This window comes from Hydra vulgaris, chromosome 12 (assembly GCF_038396675.1).
Source record: "Hydra vulgaris chromosome 12, alternate assembly HydraT2T_AEP".
Taxonomy (NCBI): Eukaryota; Metazoa; Cnidaria; class Hydrozoa; order Anthoathecata; family Hydridae; genus Hydra; species Hydra vulgaris.
Genome location: NC_088931.1, coordinates 3,643,391 through 3,663,985, shown reverse-complemented (window position 1 = coordinate 3,663,985; position 20,595 = coordinate 3,643,391). Strand labels below are relative to the sequence as shown.

Sequence of the window (20,595 nt, the reverse complement as noted above, 5' to 3'; positions counted from 1 at the left end):
TAGAACAAAAAGTGATGATATTGATGATAAGTTAAGTGATGATATTGATGATAATAATAAAAATGATGACTGTACATTAGGAAATATATTGCAAGATTGGGCAATAATCTATTTTTTATATCATTTAGCTTTAGGAGGTTTATTACGTATATTGAGTCCATTACACTCTGACCTTTCTAGAACTCTAGAACTCTGATTCAAGAACTCTTTTAAATACTCCTTGGAATATTGATATCAAGGATGTTGCAGGTGGAGAATATTATTATTTTGGGGTGCAGTATTGGATACAAAATATTTTTAAGTTCAATCTCCCCAATTCTCAAGTTGGACTTTTACATATTAATATTAACATTTATGGTATACCACTTTTTAACAGCAATTCTATTTCTTTTTGACCAATTCTTGGTTCACTGAAAGAGTGTGTATTAGTTGGAACTTTTCCTATTGTTATATATAGTAGTACAAAAAAACCTACTTCTCTTGATGAATATCTGAATGACTTTGTTTCAGAAATAAAGAGCTTAAAGCAATATGGCTTTTTATTTAAAATTAAAACTTACATAGTGAAAATTGATGCTATAATATGCGATGCACCAGCAAGGGCTTTCATTAAATGTATTAAAGCTCACTCTGGTTATAATTCAAGTGAGAGATATATGCAGCGTAGCAAATGGTGTAACAAAATCACACTACCCAATATAGTAGCACCACTAATTACAGACTTAATCTTTACTGAGCGCCAATATTTTGAGCATCATGTAGGTACTTCACCATTGGAGGAGTTGGGTTGTGGTATGGTTACAGAATTTCCGTTAGATTATATGCACCTTGTGTGTTTAGGTGTTATGCGTAGGACTTTGTTTCAATGGATTCATGGATCGCGAGGGGATTGTAAGCTATCTCAGTTACAATTATTCATGATATCTGACAACTTAGCTGTTATTCGTAAACACATCCCTAGAGAGTTTTCACGAAAACTACAATCTCTTTCAGAATATAAAAAAAGGAAAGCGACTGAATTAAGACAATTTTTATTGTACACTGGGCCTGTTGCCTTAAAAAATGTTCTAAAAGACACAGTTTATTCAAATTTCCTGGATTTGTCTGTTGCCATATGAATATTGCTCAGCCCAAGTTTCTTGTCAAAAAACCTTGACTATGCTGAACAACTATTAAAATACTTTTTGATTTTCAAAGTTATGTGGTGAAAATCAACTTGTATATAATATTCATTCTTTAATACCTTTACTAAGTGATGCCAAACCTTATGGTGTTCTTGTTAACGTGTCTGTGTTTAGATTTGAAAGTTACCTTCACAAGCCTCGAAATCCAACTGGTCAAGTTGTACGCCGAATTATTGAAGGGCACTGCAACATCAATCAAGACACTTCCATTAAAAAAGAACCAATCTTGAAGAAAATTCATTTAGATGGTCCTATGCCTGTTGAATACCAAATTTATATCCAGTTCAAACATTACCATGGACCTGATTATTTTGTTTCCACATTAATTGGAGCTAATTGTTTTAAGGTTGAAAATAAGTTAGGAATTGTAAAAAATATTATGCATAATTCCACCTTTGCTGAGCCTAATAAAGCTTTAGTTGTGTTTGAAGAGTTTGAAGATATGGAACTATTTTTTTCAGATGCAGTTAGTTCCATTTCGCTTTCAATATACTTTGTTACCAAACTTACTGGCATAAGATGAACCTTTCCTATTGCTAGTCTAGTGACCAAGTATATTCTACTCCTTTTTAAACAAGGGTTTGTTGCTTTACCTCAAATGTATTTTTCATAATTTTTAACAAAATTGTTTTCAATTTTTTTTTCATATTTATATAGTTTACAGTGTGAATGTTTAATATACGATTTGTTATTCCATGAATAAATAAATATACAAAAATTTCTATTTTGACAGAAATTATTTTAGATTATTTTCATTTGATTTTAAGAAATTAAAGAAAGAGTAAGTTATAAGCGTAATGATTACATGACTTATTATTGTTTATTTAATTTCTGCAGTACTTTTTACAATAATAAAATTTCAAAAATGTATGCTATTCTCGAATATATTGAGACTCAAGAGGTTGATTTTCTTCCGATCAAATGGATGGTTGATAGACTCAACTGGGATGTTAGTAATTTAATCAAAAATAAAACTGTATTAGATTTTTATTATCCACCAGTAAAATCAGCAAACAAAGTGTTGAATGCCAAAAAAATATGCAACAATCCAGAAGAACACTGGCTCTTATACAAAGTACGAATTCTGGGAACTGCAAGTAAGTATTGTTAAATTTTTAGAGATTTATAGTGTTTCTCTTTTTTTACAGGAAATTTAAAGGTCCTTCAGGGACTATCAATTAGTCATATACAAAATGCTTTGATAATGGTAGATAGGAGATTTATAGTTTGTTGCATTTGGGAAACACGGAAGGAAAAAAGTGATTCTTACGCCAACACATACGTCACTTTTAATTACTTTTGGCTTTCGTCCAACATTTGCGTGTTAAAACCATTAATTTAATTACAAATTAATCGTTTTTTAAAAAAACCACAAAAACGCAAATTTAATTGACCAGAATGTTTTTAAAACATTCTGAATGTTTTTAACAATATAAACAATGTTTTTATTTTTTTTAATAAAATGTTTTTATTTTTATTTTTGTTAATAAAATGTTTTTATTTTTATTTTTTTTAATAAAATGTTTTTATTTTTATTTTTTTTACTGTAAGTCATTCGCGGAGTGTTGCTACATCGACTATCTTATAGCCTGACTCGCAAAGGAGTGCTGCTACATTGACTGACAAATAGCCTGACTCGCAAGGGAGTGCTGCTATATCGACTGACAAATAGTCTGACTCGCAAGGGAGTACTGCTACATTGACTGAGGGTTTGGTTGGGGCAAGCAGTCTATCAATTAATAAAAAAAAATTCCGGTCTTGCATTTTAATTTTTACTTTTTGTCAACAAAATATGGAAAAAACTTTCGGACAACATATAAGAGTTCTGTATATATATATATATATATATATATATATATATATATATATATATATATATATATATATATATATATATATATATATATATATATATATATGTTTTAGCTGTTCTTTTGGAGAGGTTGATAACAACCCTTGAAGAGATCAAAGAAAATCAAAAGATTCATTCTATAATGTTGCAATCCATTCTGCGACAAATAAATACAACTCAGGTGGAAAAAGATAATGAATTGCCTATAGGCATTCACCTTCCAATTTCCAGTATCAAAGATATGAATGATTTGGAGGAGCAGCTAAAAGATCAATCAATCATGAGAACATTGATGAATAATTAAGATTTTTTTTATTTGTCTAGAACAATATTTTTTTAAATTTATTGGTTTATTTTAATCTATGTTTGCCCCCAATCCTTATGAGACCTGCCTTGCCTCTTTTATTAAGACCTCCTTCCCTTAATTATATCTTGACCAAAAAAAATTTGTACAATGTTAGACTAGCAACGCAATCGGTCAAAAAACTACTAATTTGATCATCTCCTAATTTAATTCAATTTATTATTTATTTATTTTTTTACTAAAAAAAATCAAATTTGTTTCTTTTTTAAGACTTGTATTGTGTCTAATATTGGTGGAAGCTCATTGGATGACGCCATCAAAAGAATGATGAAATTTGTTCTGTCTAATAATCTTGGAAGATTGTACAATCTCTCTGGACAGTCTGGAATAGTATGTTTTTCAAAACTGCAAATATTTGAAGTTGTCTGCGGTAAGTTTTGCTTTTCACATAATAAATCCTATATTATTTTAAATATTTATCCTATATTATTTGAATATATTTAAATTAATATATGTCAGCATAAAAATAATATATTTGCTTATAATTAATGTTATATATATATATATATATATATATATATATATATATATATATATATATATATATATATATATATATATTTACTATTTTTTACTTTAAACCAATTTATTTAAATGTTAGTAAATTTAACTTTAAGGTTTTAAATCCTTTAAGTTTAATTTATTAACATTTATTATCATTATCGTTTGTGTTTAGGTGCAGTTAAAAGAAATGCATTGACAGCTAATGCAACCCAAAAGGAGATAGGGGTAGAGTTGCGCAAATTGTTTTCCAACGCCCGAGATAGAGGTCAAGACAGCCAGAAAAAAAAAATCTTTATCAGTTAATGCTGATTTGTTATTATCAGAAATATAGTTAATCTTTCATCTTTCCGTATATTATTTTAGCGGTTTGCGCATGTGTATGAAATACTAATGGGGCTAGTAACTCATATTACTATGAAAAAAGTATAAATTTTTTAATTTAATAAATTTTTTTAAATTTATAAAAGTATTGAAATAAATTGATTTGTAGAAATTTTTATTTTTTACTTGGAAAACCATTTTGACTTAATATACAAACTATTACTTGCTACCAGCTTTAAAGTATTATAACTTTTTGCTTAAAACTATTGCCAAAACAATATATATATATATATATATATATATATATATATATATATATATATATATATATAATTATTATTATTATTATTATTATTATTGTATATATTATTATTATATAAATTATATATTATTATATAAAGCAATGACATGAAATTTCAAAAATTTATTAAAATTTCCATATAATTATATATTTTTAAAATTATTTTTAAACATCACAACACTTTGTGGCAGTGATGTTTAAAATTGATGCGTATCACAAATCTTATATCGATATCAAGCCTGTGCAAAAAATGCATCTACGTATGTTTAATTACTGTGTAAAGAGCCTGAAGTTACCACTGATCTATATTATAACTGGATAGCGCATCTCCTAATAAAATATCGTAATTTTTGAAGCCAAAATATTTTCGCCAGCGCCATATTGGGAGGACCCACGGAGAAATATTATTTAGTTAAAATATTGTTAGGTGAACAAGCTATTTCTTTATTTTGGTGGTTTAACTTCATGTTTTTTTATCTAACATAGATAGAATGTATGGAAAATTATTATTATTTTTTTTTCAAATAATGATAAATATTTTTCAGTAAAATAATTACAATGTTCATTCTATAAATGTCTGGAGAAAATTCCCAAAAGCGAGGGACACTGTATTGTATTTGGTTGCCATAAAAGAAAACATTGTGACAGTAAAAGAAGTGATAGTGATGGAATTTCTGATGATGAATCATCTTTAAAACGAAAGTTTCCTAGAACATTTCATAGGTGACTTTCTTAATTATTTTTAAAAATAAAAACATTTTAAAGTTTATTGACCTCTGTTAGTTTGCTTGCAATGTGAACAAATGGATTTAAATAAAAGTATAACAAACTTAATAAAATATTAAACGTTATTTTTGCTACCAATTTTATTCAGATTTCCTTCAAACACTGAAAAAAAAAAAGAATGGACCAAAATACACCGTCAAGAATGAAGTCCAAGTAGTTGCAGTTTGATATGTTCTGATCATTTTTTAGAAAAAGATATCGACAGAACTGGAAAAACTGTTAGGTTAAGGGAAAATTCTTTTCCTAAAAGATTTTAAAAATTCCCAGACCACTTAAAAAAGGTATATAATCAATTATGTTTTTATTTATTGTACAGGTTTGTTCAATATGTACCTTTTAGTTCTTAGTTACCCTATGCAGTGTGCTAGAGGGTTTATAACACAACTGTATGGTAAGCAGCTGAAACATATAATAACCATTTTGCTATTGTATGCTTTAATTTTATAAATGCTGCATGAACTATTAGCTAAGCTCTGTGAGTAAACACAACTTAGAGGTTCCTTCTAGTTTGATATCAAATTTGAAAATTTTATAACTATATATATATATATATATATATATATATATATATATATATATATATATATATATATATATATATATATATATTTGTTTCTTTCAATATTAGAAAATGAAATAGAGAAAAGTTCCTGTTAATAGATCAACTTTTGAAAATTCTGAAATAAGTGATTTTGAAACTAGTGTTATACCTATCTCCATGAAAGTTGGCTCACCCAAAAAAATATATAATTGCAGTTTAACTCCAGAATAAAAACAGATCGTAGAAACAAGATAGTTGTGTCTTTGAAAAAGAAGGTATAAGCAGAACAGCAAAAATCTCAAATGAAAAAAAAGATAACATCTCTTAAATCAGTTGTAAAAAGTCAAAAACAAAAAATATCATCAAATTGTGAAGAAATGCTATTACAAACATTTTAGAAGTTCCTCAAGCTCTAACCAGAAGAATGATAATGTGTAAAAATCATGATAAAGGATTTAAATATTCAGAAGAAACCATATCCTTTGCACTTACCCTGCAGTTTTATTCAAGCAAAGCCTATGATTATGCGCGAAAAATATTTAACTTTAATTTACCACATCAAGCACAAATTAGGAAATGGTATGGAAAAGTTTCAGCAGAACCAGGTTTTCCAAAGCCAGCGTTTGCAGCGCCTAAATACAAGGCTATAGAAGCTGAAAAGTTAGGATCTAAAGTTGTTTTGTTTGATAGCGAAAACAATGCAATATCATGGAAATATATAATTTATCTTCAAAAACTGCAAGAAGATGAAGGATTACGCTTTGGAAATAAATTAAGACTAGCCTATATTATTTGGAGGCAGCAAAAATTAAAAGAAAATCATGCTGCTCAGGCAATTAGTTCAAGTGTAGCTAATGCAATAGAGTTCTGTTGCAAAGACCTTAAATTAATGCAGTTTCAAGATGATGCAACAGTTAAATTTATTAGAATATTTGATAGATTGTTTGACATTTTGAACTCAAGAAATCCTTTTGCTAAAGGTTATAAATCCGCACTAAAAATGAGTAATAAGCATATATGGGATAAATTTCTTGATGAAGCATATGATTATATTTCAAACTTACAAGACTCATCTCATAGATTGTTGCATACGACAAGAAAAACTGGGTTCATTGGATTTTTAATAGCTATAAAAAGTATTAAACAGGTTAAAATATTTTGTAAAGTTATATTTATATCTGAAACTTGTAAACTTGGTTTTAAAAAACATGCTCCAGAATCCAATTTTCTTAAAGTAAAGGACAATGGTGGTCTTATGAAACCAACAAAAGATATTATTACTGTTTGTGAAGAAACAGAAAAAAAAATTACAAGAATGCTAGCAACAATTCCTGAAAAACTGCCACAGTCCAAAAATATCCCAGAAGTTATATCTATTTCAGTTTTAGAAAGTTTAGGATCTGTTATATTTAGAGACTTGCATGAACATATGTTTGATACTGTATTAATGAGAACCATGTTTTTAAATTAATCAAAATAATTTCTCAATGTTATTGCAAAGTCAGACTTAATGATCTGGGAAAAAAAGCCACTGAGAAAATGTCACAGAAAAATAATAGAAAAATATTAAGTAAATTGGTATTATTTAATCATCAATAACTACAACTTTTACAAACACAAAACTATCTTATATCATAAATAGTAACATTATATATATATATATATATATATATATATATATATATATATATATATATATATATATATATATATATATATATATATATATCAATCAATCAATCAATCAAAATTTATTGACAGGCTCAAGGCCCAATACAATAAATATACAATGGGTAAAATAAAGTGGATTAGAATAAAACAAAATATTTAAATAAAATAAAGATAAGAAATAACAGTGTTATAAATACAACTCAGCTCTCCATATAAAAAACTGTGGAGACTGCCGTAAACTGTCTGAGTTAACAAATATATATATATATATATATATATATATATATATATATGTTGTTAATAATAGATTATATATATATATATATATATATATATATATATATATATATATATATATATATATATATATATATATATATATATATATAATCTATTATTAACAACAATAAATAGAGTGCTGTTCAACTTATATACTTTATTAAAAAAGTTGAAAAGATTGTTTACTTACTTTTAGGAGTATTATATTTTCAACTTGTACTTATAATCATAGTTTTTGAATATCAACATAAGAATCTAGATAAATTATCTAAAGAATACGATCATTCGTTAGACATTTTACAACAGATTTTTACTATTTTGTTGATATTGCCTTTTTTCCTTCTAATTAGTAGGTACTTTCAACATAGTCATAGTATTTAAATAGTGTGGAAACGCGGGCCGTTTTCTCATAACACTTAAGTTCCTTTCAATACTAGTGCTCAGACTACTTTAGAGTGCATCAAATTGTAAACATAGTACTTAGCTGCTATTTAATTTCATTTACTCTGTGATAAATATTAAAAATGCCAGGAGCCAATTGCGCTATATTTGGTTGTTCAGTATCAAGAAATCATGTTGGATTGTCTATATTTCGTATTCCAACAAAAGATGACGAATATAGCGCAAACTGGAGACAGAAGTTAATAAGTGTAATTACACATGACAGAGTGATTGACAAAGGAATAAAAGCTCAAATCGAAAAAAGAAATCTTTATATTTGTGAACGTCATTACACAAAGGATCAACTTCTTCGTCGTGAGTAAATTGCAATATTTTATATATTCAATATATCTGCTGCTTCAAGAAATTGGTTTGTATATGCCATATAATTATAATATATGGAAGCATTTCATTGACTGTATAATTAGATGGATGACTTCAGATATAATACGTTATCTTCAAAATATATTTATTTGAAATGTTAGCTAATAGAGCCTAATAAACTTTATATTTTATATAAAGTTTACTTAGCTGGATTAGTTGACAAATATTATATCAGTATTAACATTGTGTTGGTATCTATACTGGAAACAAGAAAATTCAGGTACATTTTTATAATTTTAGATGATTTAAAAACTACACTTATTCCTGGATCAATACCAAAAATAAATTTACCGCAAAAAAGTTTTTCTATTTCAAGGTAAAATAAAATTATTTTGAAAAATAATAAAGAATATATAAGCTTGAAAATCGTTTTTTGTTTATACTGTTGTATAATTGCAAATAAACTACTTGAATTGATAATTTTATTTTAAGCACAACATCTCGTAAATCTGCAGAAATCATAGTTGATAAGAAATCCAATTTAAATACTCAACCAAACTCAATCCAGGAATGTTACAAATCAATGGAAGAATTTACTAAGCGTATAATACATCTTAATCTTCCTTCTGGTTGGAATATAAATAATAATATTTCTCATGTTCATATTTTTGAAAAAGATGAAATTCATGAAGTTACAAAAACAGACATATTTATTGATGCTTCTTTAACATTTATACTTCGCATTTATGCCTGGCGTTTACCATCAACCCATGAAGTTTATAAAAGTTATGACAGTTCAATGAAAAATATCACTTTGTCAAACTTGATCAAAGTTATTTCAAGTTATAGTATTTGTCTAGGAGTCTCACTCGATGAAGCAAAAAAGTCTGCCATCAAACATTGTGTCCCTAAAATATATAATCAAACAGAATTTAACTTTCATGGTACTTATCAAACTGAGTATTTCCGATCAAGTACATGTTCAGTTTTGAGCAAACTGAAATGTTGTGATAACTGTATTATAAATGAAAAAACTTTTATTTCTAAGTCTTCCAAATCATCAAAAAGAAAGCACAGTGTAGCGAAAAAGCCTGCTAAACTTGATGCACCAATATCATTGACTTCTCCAGATCGCCTAAAGTTAACAATTCAAAACTATAGAATTGAAAATAAGGATTTGAAAGAAAAAATCATTGATTTACAAAATTCAATTTCAAAATCTGCCCTGACTATCAGTTCAAATTTAAGTGATGATTTAATATCAATTATGTCAAATGCAGATCAAAACAAAATCTCACCTTTTATGAAGCTATTTTGGGAGGAGCAGCAAAAATATTTGAGGTTATCTCCAACTAATGTAAGATATCATCCTATAATAATTCGATACTGTCTTTCACTGGCATCAAAGTCTGCTGCAATGTATGATGATATACGTTACAATGAGAAATCAGGAACAGGTTTTCTTGTCCTTCCAAGTCGTCGTCGCTTACGTGATTATAAAAATTACATTAAACCTAAACGTGGATTTAATAAGGAAATAATTGATGAATTAAAAGAAAAAACCAAAGATTTTTCTGAGCAAGAAAAATTTATTGTCATTCTAATGGATGAAATGAAAATTCAGGAAAACTTAGTTTGGGACAAGCACACTGGGGAGATTGTGGGTTATGTTGATCTTGATGATGCTGGTGTTAACATAGCAACTTTGCCAAAAGTAGATGATTTTGCTACCTTTTGCTTAGTATTTCTTGTTCGTAGTATTGTCAATCCTTTTAAATTTAGTTTAGCTAACTTTGCAACAACTGGAGCCACCGCTTGTCAAATTTTTCCATTGCTTTGGAAAGCAATTGGAATTTGTGAATTAAATTCCTTAAAAGTTATTGCTGTAACTTGTGATGGAGCTTCTGCAAATCGCAAGTTGTTTAAAATGCATTTTACCATGACACGCAATGATGATATGAATCCACATGTTGATGTCACATATAGAACCCTTAACTATTTTAGTTTAGAAAAACGATTTATTTATTTTATATCTGACCCACCACATTTAATTAAGACAGTTCGTAACTGTTTATCTAACTCAAAAAATGCAGAAGGAACAAGATATATGTGGAATGGTGGTATGTTCATATTGTGGAATCATATTGCTGATATATTTTATGAGGACAGAGAATGTGGCTTACATATTTTGCCTAAACTCACTTTTGAACATATAAAATTGACGCCATATTCAATAATGAATGTTAAACTTGCTGCTCAAGTGCTAAGTTCTACTGTATCAAAAGTTTTATTACATTACGGACCACCTGAAGCTGAAGGCACTGCTAAGTTTTGTGCCTTAATGGATAGCTTCTTTGATATAATGAATATAAGAAGTTTAAATGGTCATAAATTTGATCTAAAACCAAATCTAGCTCCATTCTCATCATTAAATGATGGTAGGTTTTTTTGGGTACAAAGTGTTTTTTTGCAATATTTTAAAGATTGGTTAAAATCTATTGAAGAGCATCCTGGAGATATTTCAAAAATTTCAAAATCAAAGATGTTCATTGCCCATCAAACATATGAAGGTTTGAAGATTACAGTTCATTTAATTATAGAATCTGTTCAGTTTTTACTGCAGCAAAATGTAAAATATGTTTTAACTGAACGCTTTTGTCAGGATCCAATTGAAAATTATTTTGGACGCCAACGATCACTTGGATCACGAAAAGATAATCCATCTGTTAATGACTTTGGTTACAATGATAACATGATAAGAAATCAGAAAGTATTTCTTCCTGTAACTGGAAATGTAATTAGCTATATAGATAATACGAGTGATAGTATTAAATCGTGTTTAAAAAAATTTAAACCAAGTAAAAACTGTATTAAACATAAGATAATATTTTTTGATGAGTTCAATTATTAATATTTTTCACTTAAAATTTAACATATATAGATTTCGACTTATTTTCTTTTTTAAAAATGTAGTACACTATTTTAAAAATATTTTTTGGTATAAATGTATTGGTCAAAAATAATCAATTTTAAAGATCTGTCTATATCAAAATTTATCTTACAATTTAAAAAAATGGTAACACTATAAAGTATTAGATGTGTTATTGCTGATTTAAAATTGAAAAAACAATTATATTAATTTTGTTATTGATATTGTATATATCAAAGTTGATTTATACAATATCAATATGAAATATATCATAAACTTATACATCATAAAAGTAAGTCATTAAGCATTCATTTTACTACTTCAGGAGTAGTTAGTAATATGCCATTAATATTTTTAAAAGATATGTGGCTATGAAAATAGCCGTTTTCATAAGTCCAAGTCATGCCAATTCTTTAATGTCCCTGTTCCAAAGTTGAGACTTTTTTTTTAATTGCTGTTCTTAATGCATTTGATTTAGTTTGACTTTTAGAAATCTTGAAAGCTTGCAACTTATCTTTCACATAGGAAAATGTACGAACACGTAAATACAGAGTTAGAAGATCTTCTAATAAATTAAGTGCTATTTCTTTTTGAACTTTATCAGTTGAACTATGTATAATTTTTGAAAAGTTAACAAGCACAAAAGAGTCTTTAATTAACGTATCCACTATTTCTTTGCAATTGATAGTATGAGATGACTTTTTTGCCATAGAAATAAAATGGTACTCTGCAGTAGTAAAGATACAAATAACCTCTTTACTTACTTTCCATAAACCACCCCTATCATGCAAATTAACATGTTTATGCTCTGGCAAAGAAATCGTTTCTCCTGTACATTTACCAGCAAGCAAAAATGATAAACACTGTTTATGATACAAACTAGACATGTTAGAACTAAATCTAATTCTACAATTAAAGGTACCAAAAACATAACCACTAAGATAAGCGATAATAGATTTTTCTTTTTCAGTAAACTGATAAGATTCATGTTTAAATGTTAAAACATCATTATTAAAGGAGGCGCCAGTCAGATGAGCCAAGACAAGATTAGCAACTTCAAAACTTAAAAGAAGAGTGCAGTTTTGGCTAAGATTTTTAAAAGGACTTGGTGCTTCAGAAAATATTTTGTAGAAAGCTGGGTAAAAATTTTCAGCATTTCCATCAAATGATTCAATAATACTTTTTATTAAAGAATAAGCTGTATTGACCTCCTCTATACATGTCAATTTAAAATTTTTAAATTCAGTTCTTATTTTAGTAGGGTAGCATTCATCTATGGCAAGCTTTTCTGCACTCTGAATCAAGTAATTTTGAAAGCAATTAGAATGAAGAATAAGCTCTGCTATTTTTTTCTCTTTACTAAACTGTTTATCAATAAGCTTGTCCTTGTGCTTGGCATTGAGGTGACGAGTTAAACCACCTTGTGATAAACATCTTTTTTCGCAATATAAACACAAAAATACACGCTCTTCATTTGCGTTAGAAATATTTCCAACAGCTAACTCAACAGTTGAACTAAAATTAGGATCAGTCTCCAACAAATCTTTATCAATAGCAGCTAAAACAGCATCAAATTCATCTAAATTATTAGAAACTGCGGCAGAAAAAGTCATTTTAAAATTATTTGATGCACTCTCAGTCTCTCACTCTCAGTGATCTCACTCTCAGTGATGCACTCTCAAAAGAAATCATTAACATAAAACCTTCCTACTATAGTTCAACTCTCAAACTTAAATTGAAAGAAAATATTATAACAGATCCAACTACTGTATCAAATATATTAAACAACTTTTTTGTTACTATCCAAAACAAACTTCAAAACAAAAACATACCTTCAACATCCAAATTTACTGACTATTTCAACTCTCCAAATTCTAATACGTTCTTTATTGATCCTGTCACAGAGAATGAAATCTCTGGTCTTATTAAAACCACTCTTAAAACTGGAAAAAGCTTTGGTCCTAATAGCCTTCCTACATTCCTTCTTAAACTTATTCCAGACATAATTTCTAAACCTCTCAGTATTATTATAAATAACTCATTTCAAAAAGGTTTATTCCCAGATGCTTTCAAAGTTGCTAAAGTCATTCCAATATTTAAGAAAGGTTCTATAATGGATATGTCTAACTACCGACCTATCTCTCTTCTTTCAAACCTAAGCAAACTCTTCGAAAAAGCTATGCATAAGAGGCTCTATGCATTTTTGAATAAATTTAAATGCCTTTACAAACACCAGTATGGGTTTCGTGCTAATCATTCCACGACTCACTCACTTATAAAAATAACCGAGTCAATTAGAAAAGCTCTTGATAATAAAAACTTTGCATGCGGTGTCTTTGTAGATCTACAAAAAGCTTTTGATACAGTAGATCATTCTATCCTACTCAAGAAATTAGAATATTATGGAATCAGAGGAATACCTCTTAAATGGTTTACCTCCTATCTTCACAACAGATCTCAGTTTGTCTCAGTCGGTGACTCAAAATCTACTCAAATAAAATGTTCCAACGGTGTTCCTCAAGGCTCAGTATTAGGACCACTACTTTTTCTTCTCTATATTAATGACCTCAATAACTCAATTAAGTATGCAACTCCTTACCACTTTGCTGATGATACTAACTTGCTCATTATCAACAAATCTTTAAAAAAAATTAACAAATACATTAATCATGATCTTGCCAATTTAATTCAGTGGCTTCGCTCAAATAAGCTTTCCCTCAACTGTAACAAAACTGAACTGGTCATATTCAAATCTAAAAAAACAAAAATCAATAAAAATTTAAACTTCAGATTAAGTGGCCAGAAAATCATTCCTGTAAACTCAATCAAATATCTTGGAATTATAATTGATTCCAACCTATCGTTTGTATCCCACCTCAAAGACTTAGCCTTAAAATTGAGCAGATCAAATGGAATGCTGGCTAAAGTTTGCCATTATGTCAATCTGAAAGCATTGTTAAACATATATCATGCCATTTTTGGCTCGTATATACGATATGCTTGTCAAATATGGGGACAATCTCAACAGCAAGAAGTTTTAAGGATATCTCATCTTCAAAACAAAGCTTTAAAAATAATACATTTTCAGAATTACAAATCCAATCCTAATGTGCTTTATCTTACTTCTAAGATCCTTAAACTATGTGACCTTGTTCAATTCTTGAATTGCCAGTTTGTCTGGAACCACCAACACAAAAACCTACCGCTTACCTTCAACAATTTCTTCCCAAAAAATGCAAATAACCGATACTATCTTCGATCAACTGATAATCTCAATCTTGCAGTCTTAAATCATCGTTCTGTTACTTATGGATATAAGTCCATAAAAAACCAAAGTATAAAATCTTGGAATAACCTTCCCTATGACCTAAAAGCTCTTCATTCAATTTATGTTTTTAAGAGTAACCTATTCCATTCCTTCCTAATCAAATACAGTTTATAAATCCAATGATATGCGTATATATGTATAAGTGTTTGTGATAAGCTCATGTGAATAAGTGTGAGTGTATATGTATGTAAGTGTATATGTATACATGGATGTGTATGTGTGTATGTATATGTTTGTATATATTTATATGTGTATATATATGTGTGCGTGTGTATGTAAGTATATATATTTATATATATATATTTGTGTGTGTGTATGTGTATGTATATGTATGTATATATATATATATATGTGTATATGTATATATATATATGTATGTATGTATGTATATATATATGCATGTATATATGTGTGTGTGTATATATGTGTGTATGTCTATGTATATATATGTATATGTGTATGTATGTGTGTGTATATATATATGTGTCTATATATGTGTGTATGTAACATAATGTGTGTATGAACATAATTTTATATTCTAATATTTTCATAATTACTGTCGTGTAAGGTTTTTATATAACCAACTTTATTAATATATTTGATTATCTATTTGAGTTTGTAAATCACAGTATAGTATAAATCACATTAATAAAATATGATAATAATATAAATCACATTAATAAAAGGTGTATGTGTGTGACTAATACTAAATGACTATTATTCTTTTTATGATTATTGTAATTATTTTTATTGTTGTCATTTTATTTTTATTATTATCATTATACTCTTATCATTGTATTGTTAGTATTGTTACTACTACCACTCTTATTATTATCATTATTAGTATTTTACTCCTTTAACTTTTAATGTTTGCTTTGTTACAGCTGTGGACGATTATTACTATTAACATTAACAATATATTTAGTAGCATTTATTTACAAGGTTTTTACTTAAGATTAGTACATGTACTATTTGTAAACTTCCGTGAATGTAACAACTATTTCAGAATATATATGAATTGATTGATTGATTGATTGATTGATCAGTCCGGTCACCCTTAAATGTTCAAGTTATTTAAGGAAATCCATAGAAGACGACCCGCGTTTCCAGACTATTTAAATACTATGACTATGCTTTCAATCATTTTCTTTTCTTCTTCTTTCTTTTGGTTTCTTTTCTTAGAATTTCAAGCGCATCATAACAAATCGTGGGTCCTCACAATATGGCCGCCAAAATATTTTTTCGGCTTCAATTTCGATATCAGAGATGCGCTATCCAGTTATAATATAGATCAGTGGAAGTTACCCACAAAATTCATTGTTATTTTATTATACTATTATTTTTTTAAAGTCAATTTTTTTAACGCGATTTCAATACCAAGTACATATTTCAATTGGAATAAGTGCAGCTGTTTCTATTCTTTTTTCGATTTCTTTTGTTCTAATATTGTTAATCTTTTGAGACAGTAGCTTTTTGACTTATACGCAAGTATAAAGCACGTTAATATTATAAAATTAAAGTTATAAAATTAACTTGTATTTTTTATGATCATTGCACATGTCGAAGTTGCTATTTTGTCTTGAAATTTTCTTGGCTTATACGCGAGTATATACGGTAATAACTATTATTTTAGCAGATTATTTTTCAGATTATTATTTTTAATTAATAAAACAATAATTATTCACAAATAATAAATTATTATAAGTTATTGCTTCAGGTTGTGAGTAAGAAAGAAAACAGCAGTCAGAAACAAAACTTGGCAAAATCTTAAAAGTTTTCAAAGCGAAGAGCATTAGACTGCCTCATTTGTCGGATCACCGACAGATTTTGCTCGGATACTTCCAACAATAAAAGATGTTATTAAATGTTTAATTTACGAAAGGTGGCGTCTTGGATCTGAAACAATTGGTAATAAGAAACCCACATTTTCTTCCATATCACATTTCGTTAGTGAAAAACTGTAACTGCTGTATTCTGATGCTTCCATTCCGACAATTTCAAAGAAACGTGTTATTGGTATGATTGATGCGTATCACAAATCTTATATCGATATCAAGCCTGTTTATAAAAGAATAGAGAAAAGCATGACAACTAAAGCACGAGTTGAGAAGTTTAAAGAAGAAGCACGCTTTCTTTTTGATATAGTAGGCTGTAAGTGTTCTACGTTTATAGACTGCAAAAGCCCAAAAGAATCCAAGATCCCTTTTAAAGAACAAACATTTCTTGCCAATCAGAGAACAAAGCGCATAATATAAGCGCTTAAAATAAAACTTATTAACATCGCCTCAATAAGTCAAAGAAATAGGGTATGGCTTCAAGCCATGGTTGCCATAACTACTAGCGTACTACACGACGTAGGCCTAGTCAATAAATTAGATACATCTTTAGTGATTGATAAGAATAAAATGGCTAGAGAAAAGTATCAAACCACGGAACCATTCTTAAAAGTGAAAGTTCAAACTCTGATAAGGATCATTTAATAGGTCTTTACTTCGACGGCCGACGTGACAAAACATTGTCAACAGAAAAAGAAAAGGATAAATACATAGAAGATTATAGAGAAACTATAGAGAAGCACTATTCCTGGTGAAAGAACCAGGATCTAGCTACATAGGCCATGTTACTCCAGCATCAGGAACAAGTCTAGCCACTGCTGAAAGTATTCATAACTATATCACAGCAGACCTGACCAATGGCATGGAATAAAATACTCACAACTGAACTTAAAACTCTTACAATGTTAAATGAGTTTAAGGCTAAACTTAGTCAGTTATTACTAAAAAATGATCTACCACAAAACTTTTTCTTAAAATGCAAAATATCTTTATGATTGAACTATCAATTAAATGAAAAGTAACTTTTCAAATTTATTTATGTTTTTGTTGTTTAATATGTGTTGTTATTCTTTTTTTACATTTGATCATTAGACTTTGGTTTTGTGATCTGAAGTTTAATATTTAGAAGGAAAATAATAATAATAAAAATTAATTTTATGATTTTATAATATTAAAAAATCAAACTTTTCCGTGCTTTTAGAAGAATATGTTTAAGTAAATAGCGCTTCTTGTTATTTTTTAATAATAGATGTTTTATTTATTTCTTTACCAATTTTACTTTTAATTTTAAAAAAACTGAACAAAGGTTTAAACAATGTTCTTGTTATAGGGTGTGATAGAACGGTTGTAAATACTGGAGTTCATAATGAGGTACTGCGTTGTCTTGAACTGAAAATTGGGAGATCGATGCAATGGGTTGTTTGTCAACTGCATTTCAACGAATTGCCTCTTCGCCACTTGTTTGAATCCCTTGAAGGTCCTACTTCCGTACCTACTTCCTACACCGGTTACATTGGAAAAATCTTTAAAAGCATGTGAGCTGCTTCCAGTGGTAACATTTGAGCCAGATAACTGCATCTTACCATTAGTTAATATACCAAATTTGAGTATGGAACTAAACTAATAAATAAAATTAAAATATAAATTCAGCAGTGAAATTGAAATTTGAACTGAAAACATTTATGATACGCTTTTGTAGTACTATGTTTAGCCTGAAACATAGTACTTAAATTTAGTTGTTGGTCTTGTGTTGGCTGTAAAAACTGGCATAAGTGCATTAAGAGAAGTTGCAAACACTGGCATAAGTGTGACTCTTCATAAATGCAATGCAGCTATACCAAAAACATATGCATTTATACCAGTTTTTCCAACTGCTTTGTGCTTATGGCAGATTTTCACTTATGAAACTCGCACTTAATCAGCCACGTTTTTAACAGTTATACAGTCACTATGACACTAAGTCTGTATACTTATTGTCAGAGCCGTGGCTAGGCTATTCCACACCCCCAATTGGGGAGGGGGCAGCAAATCTAAGGGGCCCATTTGCAGATTTAGGTGCCCTCATAAAATTGTGAACATTAAAAGGATTATAAATAAAATTTTAAATCTGTTAGTGATTTAGTTTATATTATCTTTAAATATGCTTGCTTTTTTAAAAGGGAGGAAAGCACTAGATTAGAATTTGTTACTAAAACACTTACAAACAATTATAAATATTCCATAACTTCTTTTGGTTTTAAACTTTTCACAGCTTACGGAATGCGCCAAAAATCTCATAACGTTGCACTGTGGGCCAAGTTGTGGACAAAAGTAAAAAAAAAAAAAACATCTTTAAAAATTACATTATATTACATTTTATAGCTTAAAAATTCAGCTTTTATAAAATGTATATATTTTTGTTTAATTATTATGCTGTATGCTTCTAAGCTAAACTTTTTATTAACAAAAGTTTCTGACTGGTTTAAAATGAGTAAGCTGTCACTAAATGTTGGGAAAACTAAATGGATACTTTTTCATCAAACTTCAAAAAAAAAGCTACTGCCTCCTGTCATGCCCTTACTTTTTATTTTCATAATTCAAATGAAACGAGAACTAACTACTAACTTTTTAGGAATCAATATTGATGAAAACCTTAATTGGAAGTACCACATTGATTTGTTGTGCAACAAAGTTGCTCGAAACTTAAGAGTAATGAACAATAGAGTGTCCCAAAAAACACTTTATTTTAAATTTCAATGTGCTCTCAACTGATTCCCATTCTATAGGTCCTAAATGCAAAACCTTTTTTAAATTTTTTAATAACTAGAAGTGATGTAAATTCATAGTTTTACGGTTTTGTACGCATATGTGTACTTGCATAAAAACAGCACTATCTAGTATTTCAATATGATTTAATATGATGTAATAATTGGTACGCAAATAATTCCCATAAGACATTTTTAAAGATTGGCATCATTTCCTATGAACATTGTAAGCGATTGAAATAATTCCCTTTGGACAATATTATTAGTTAGTATAATTCCCCATGGATTGCTTCACAAATAATTCCATTAAAAAAATTTTTTTTGAAGGGAAAAATTTATAAATGGAATTATTTGTGCAAGAAGGAATTTTAGTTTGTGCATGAAGGAATTCTTGTGTAAACGTTTATAAAAGCCGTAACGATAAACTTAGATAAAATATGCTATGAGAGGGAATAACGATAACTCTTGCTTGGTAACTAGGATTAAAAAAATTTGGGATAATGCCGGGTTTGACATTTTATATTGTACCCAAATATTTATGATTTCTGGGTACAATATAAAGACCAAAGTCATTAAACTTAACTTAAAATACAAGAAATTGATTAAGTTGTCTTCTCTAAACTGGGGCAGCAGTCTTGATAAGCAATCAAAGTTAAAGAAAGATTTTCTCACAGAATCCTTTCAGCATTTCCAAGATATTCTTGCTGATAGATTGAGAACAATTGATGCCAAGCTGGAAGATATAAAGTAAGTTCATTAAATAACACTTTTTGAGTAGTGAGATTTTCTTTCCGATATAAAGTAACTTAAGTAATAGCATGTTATTTCCGTTCAATTATTTACGTTTAACTCTTTCCATGGTTTGGTCATCTTCCAAGAAAAATTAGAATAATTATTGATTTATTTATGTCTTAACAAATTTAAATATATTTTTTAGTTTTATGAATACCAGAAGTTGGATAGGAAAGGATATATTGGAACAAAAGTTGATGGAGACTACAGTAGGAGAGTACTGGATGCAAATAGGAGAAAGAGCAAGCTAGATAATTTGAGAAATAAAGAATTAGAGAGAAAGAAAAACTTAAAAGATATCAATGATGTTTTGTTGTCACATAACTCCATGACAGAAGAGATTCAATTCAGCAGTGAGGAAGAAAAGTCAAACTAGGACTCTGAAATCAGCGAGGGAGA

General features: G+C 28.5%; 1 protein-coding gene and 1 long non-coding RNA gene across 2 annotated transcripts; both read left to right on the top strand.

Annotated features, from left to right (window-relative positions):
• Positions 1-126: 126 nt before the first annotated feature.
• On the top strand, positions 127-4,246 carry LOC136087781 (uncharacterized). Its single transcript, XR_010642061.1, has 3 exons — positions 127-2,281; positions 3,111-3,770; positions 4,077-4,246. It is a non-coding gene; the product is annotated as an uncharacterized LOC136087781 (long non-coding RNA).
• Positions 4,247-8,274: 4,028 nt separating this feature from the next.
• Positions 8,275-11,479, top strand: LOC136087886 (uncharacterized). The gene is made up of 3 exons (XM_065811505.1): positions 8,275-8,559; positions 8,869-8,944; positions 9,061-11,479. Exons 1-3 carry the CDS (start codon positions 8,328-8,330, stop codon positions 11,477-11,479), a joined length of 2,727 nt encoding a protein of 908 aa, XP_065667577.1. The 5' UTR covers positions 8,275-8,327.
• Positions 11,480-20,595: the final 9,116 nt, after the last annotated feature.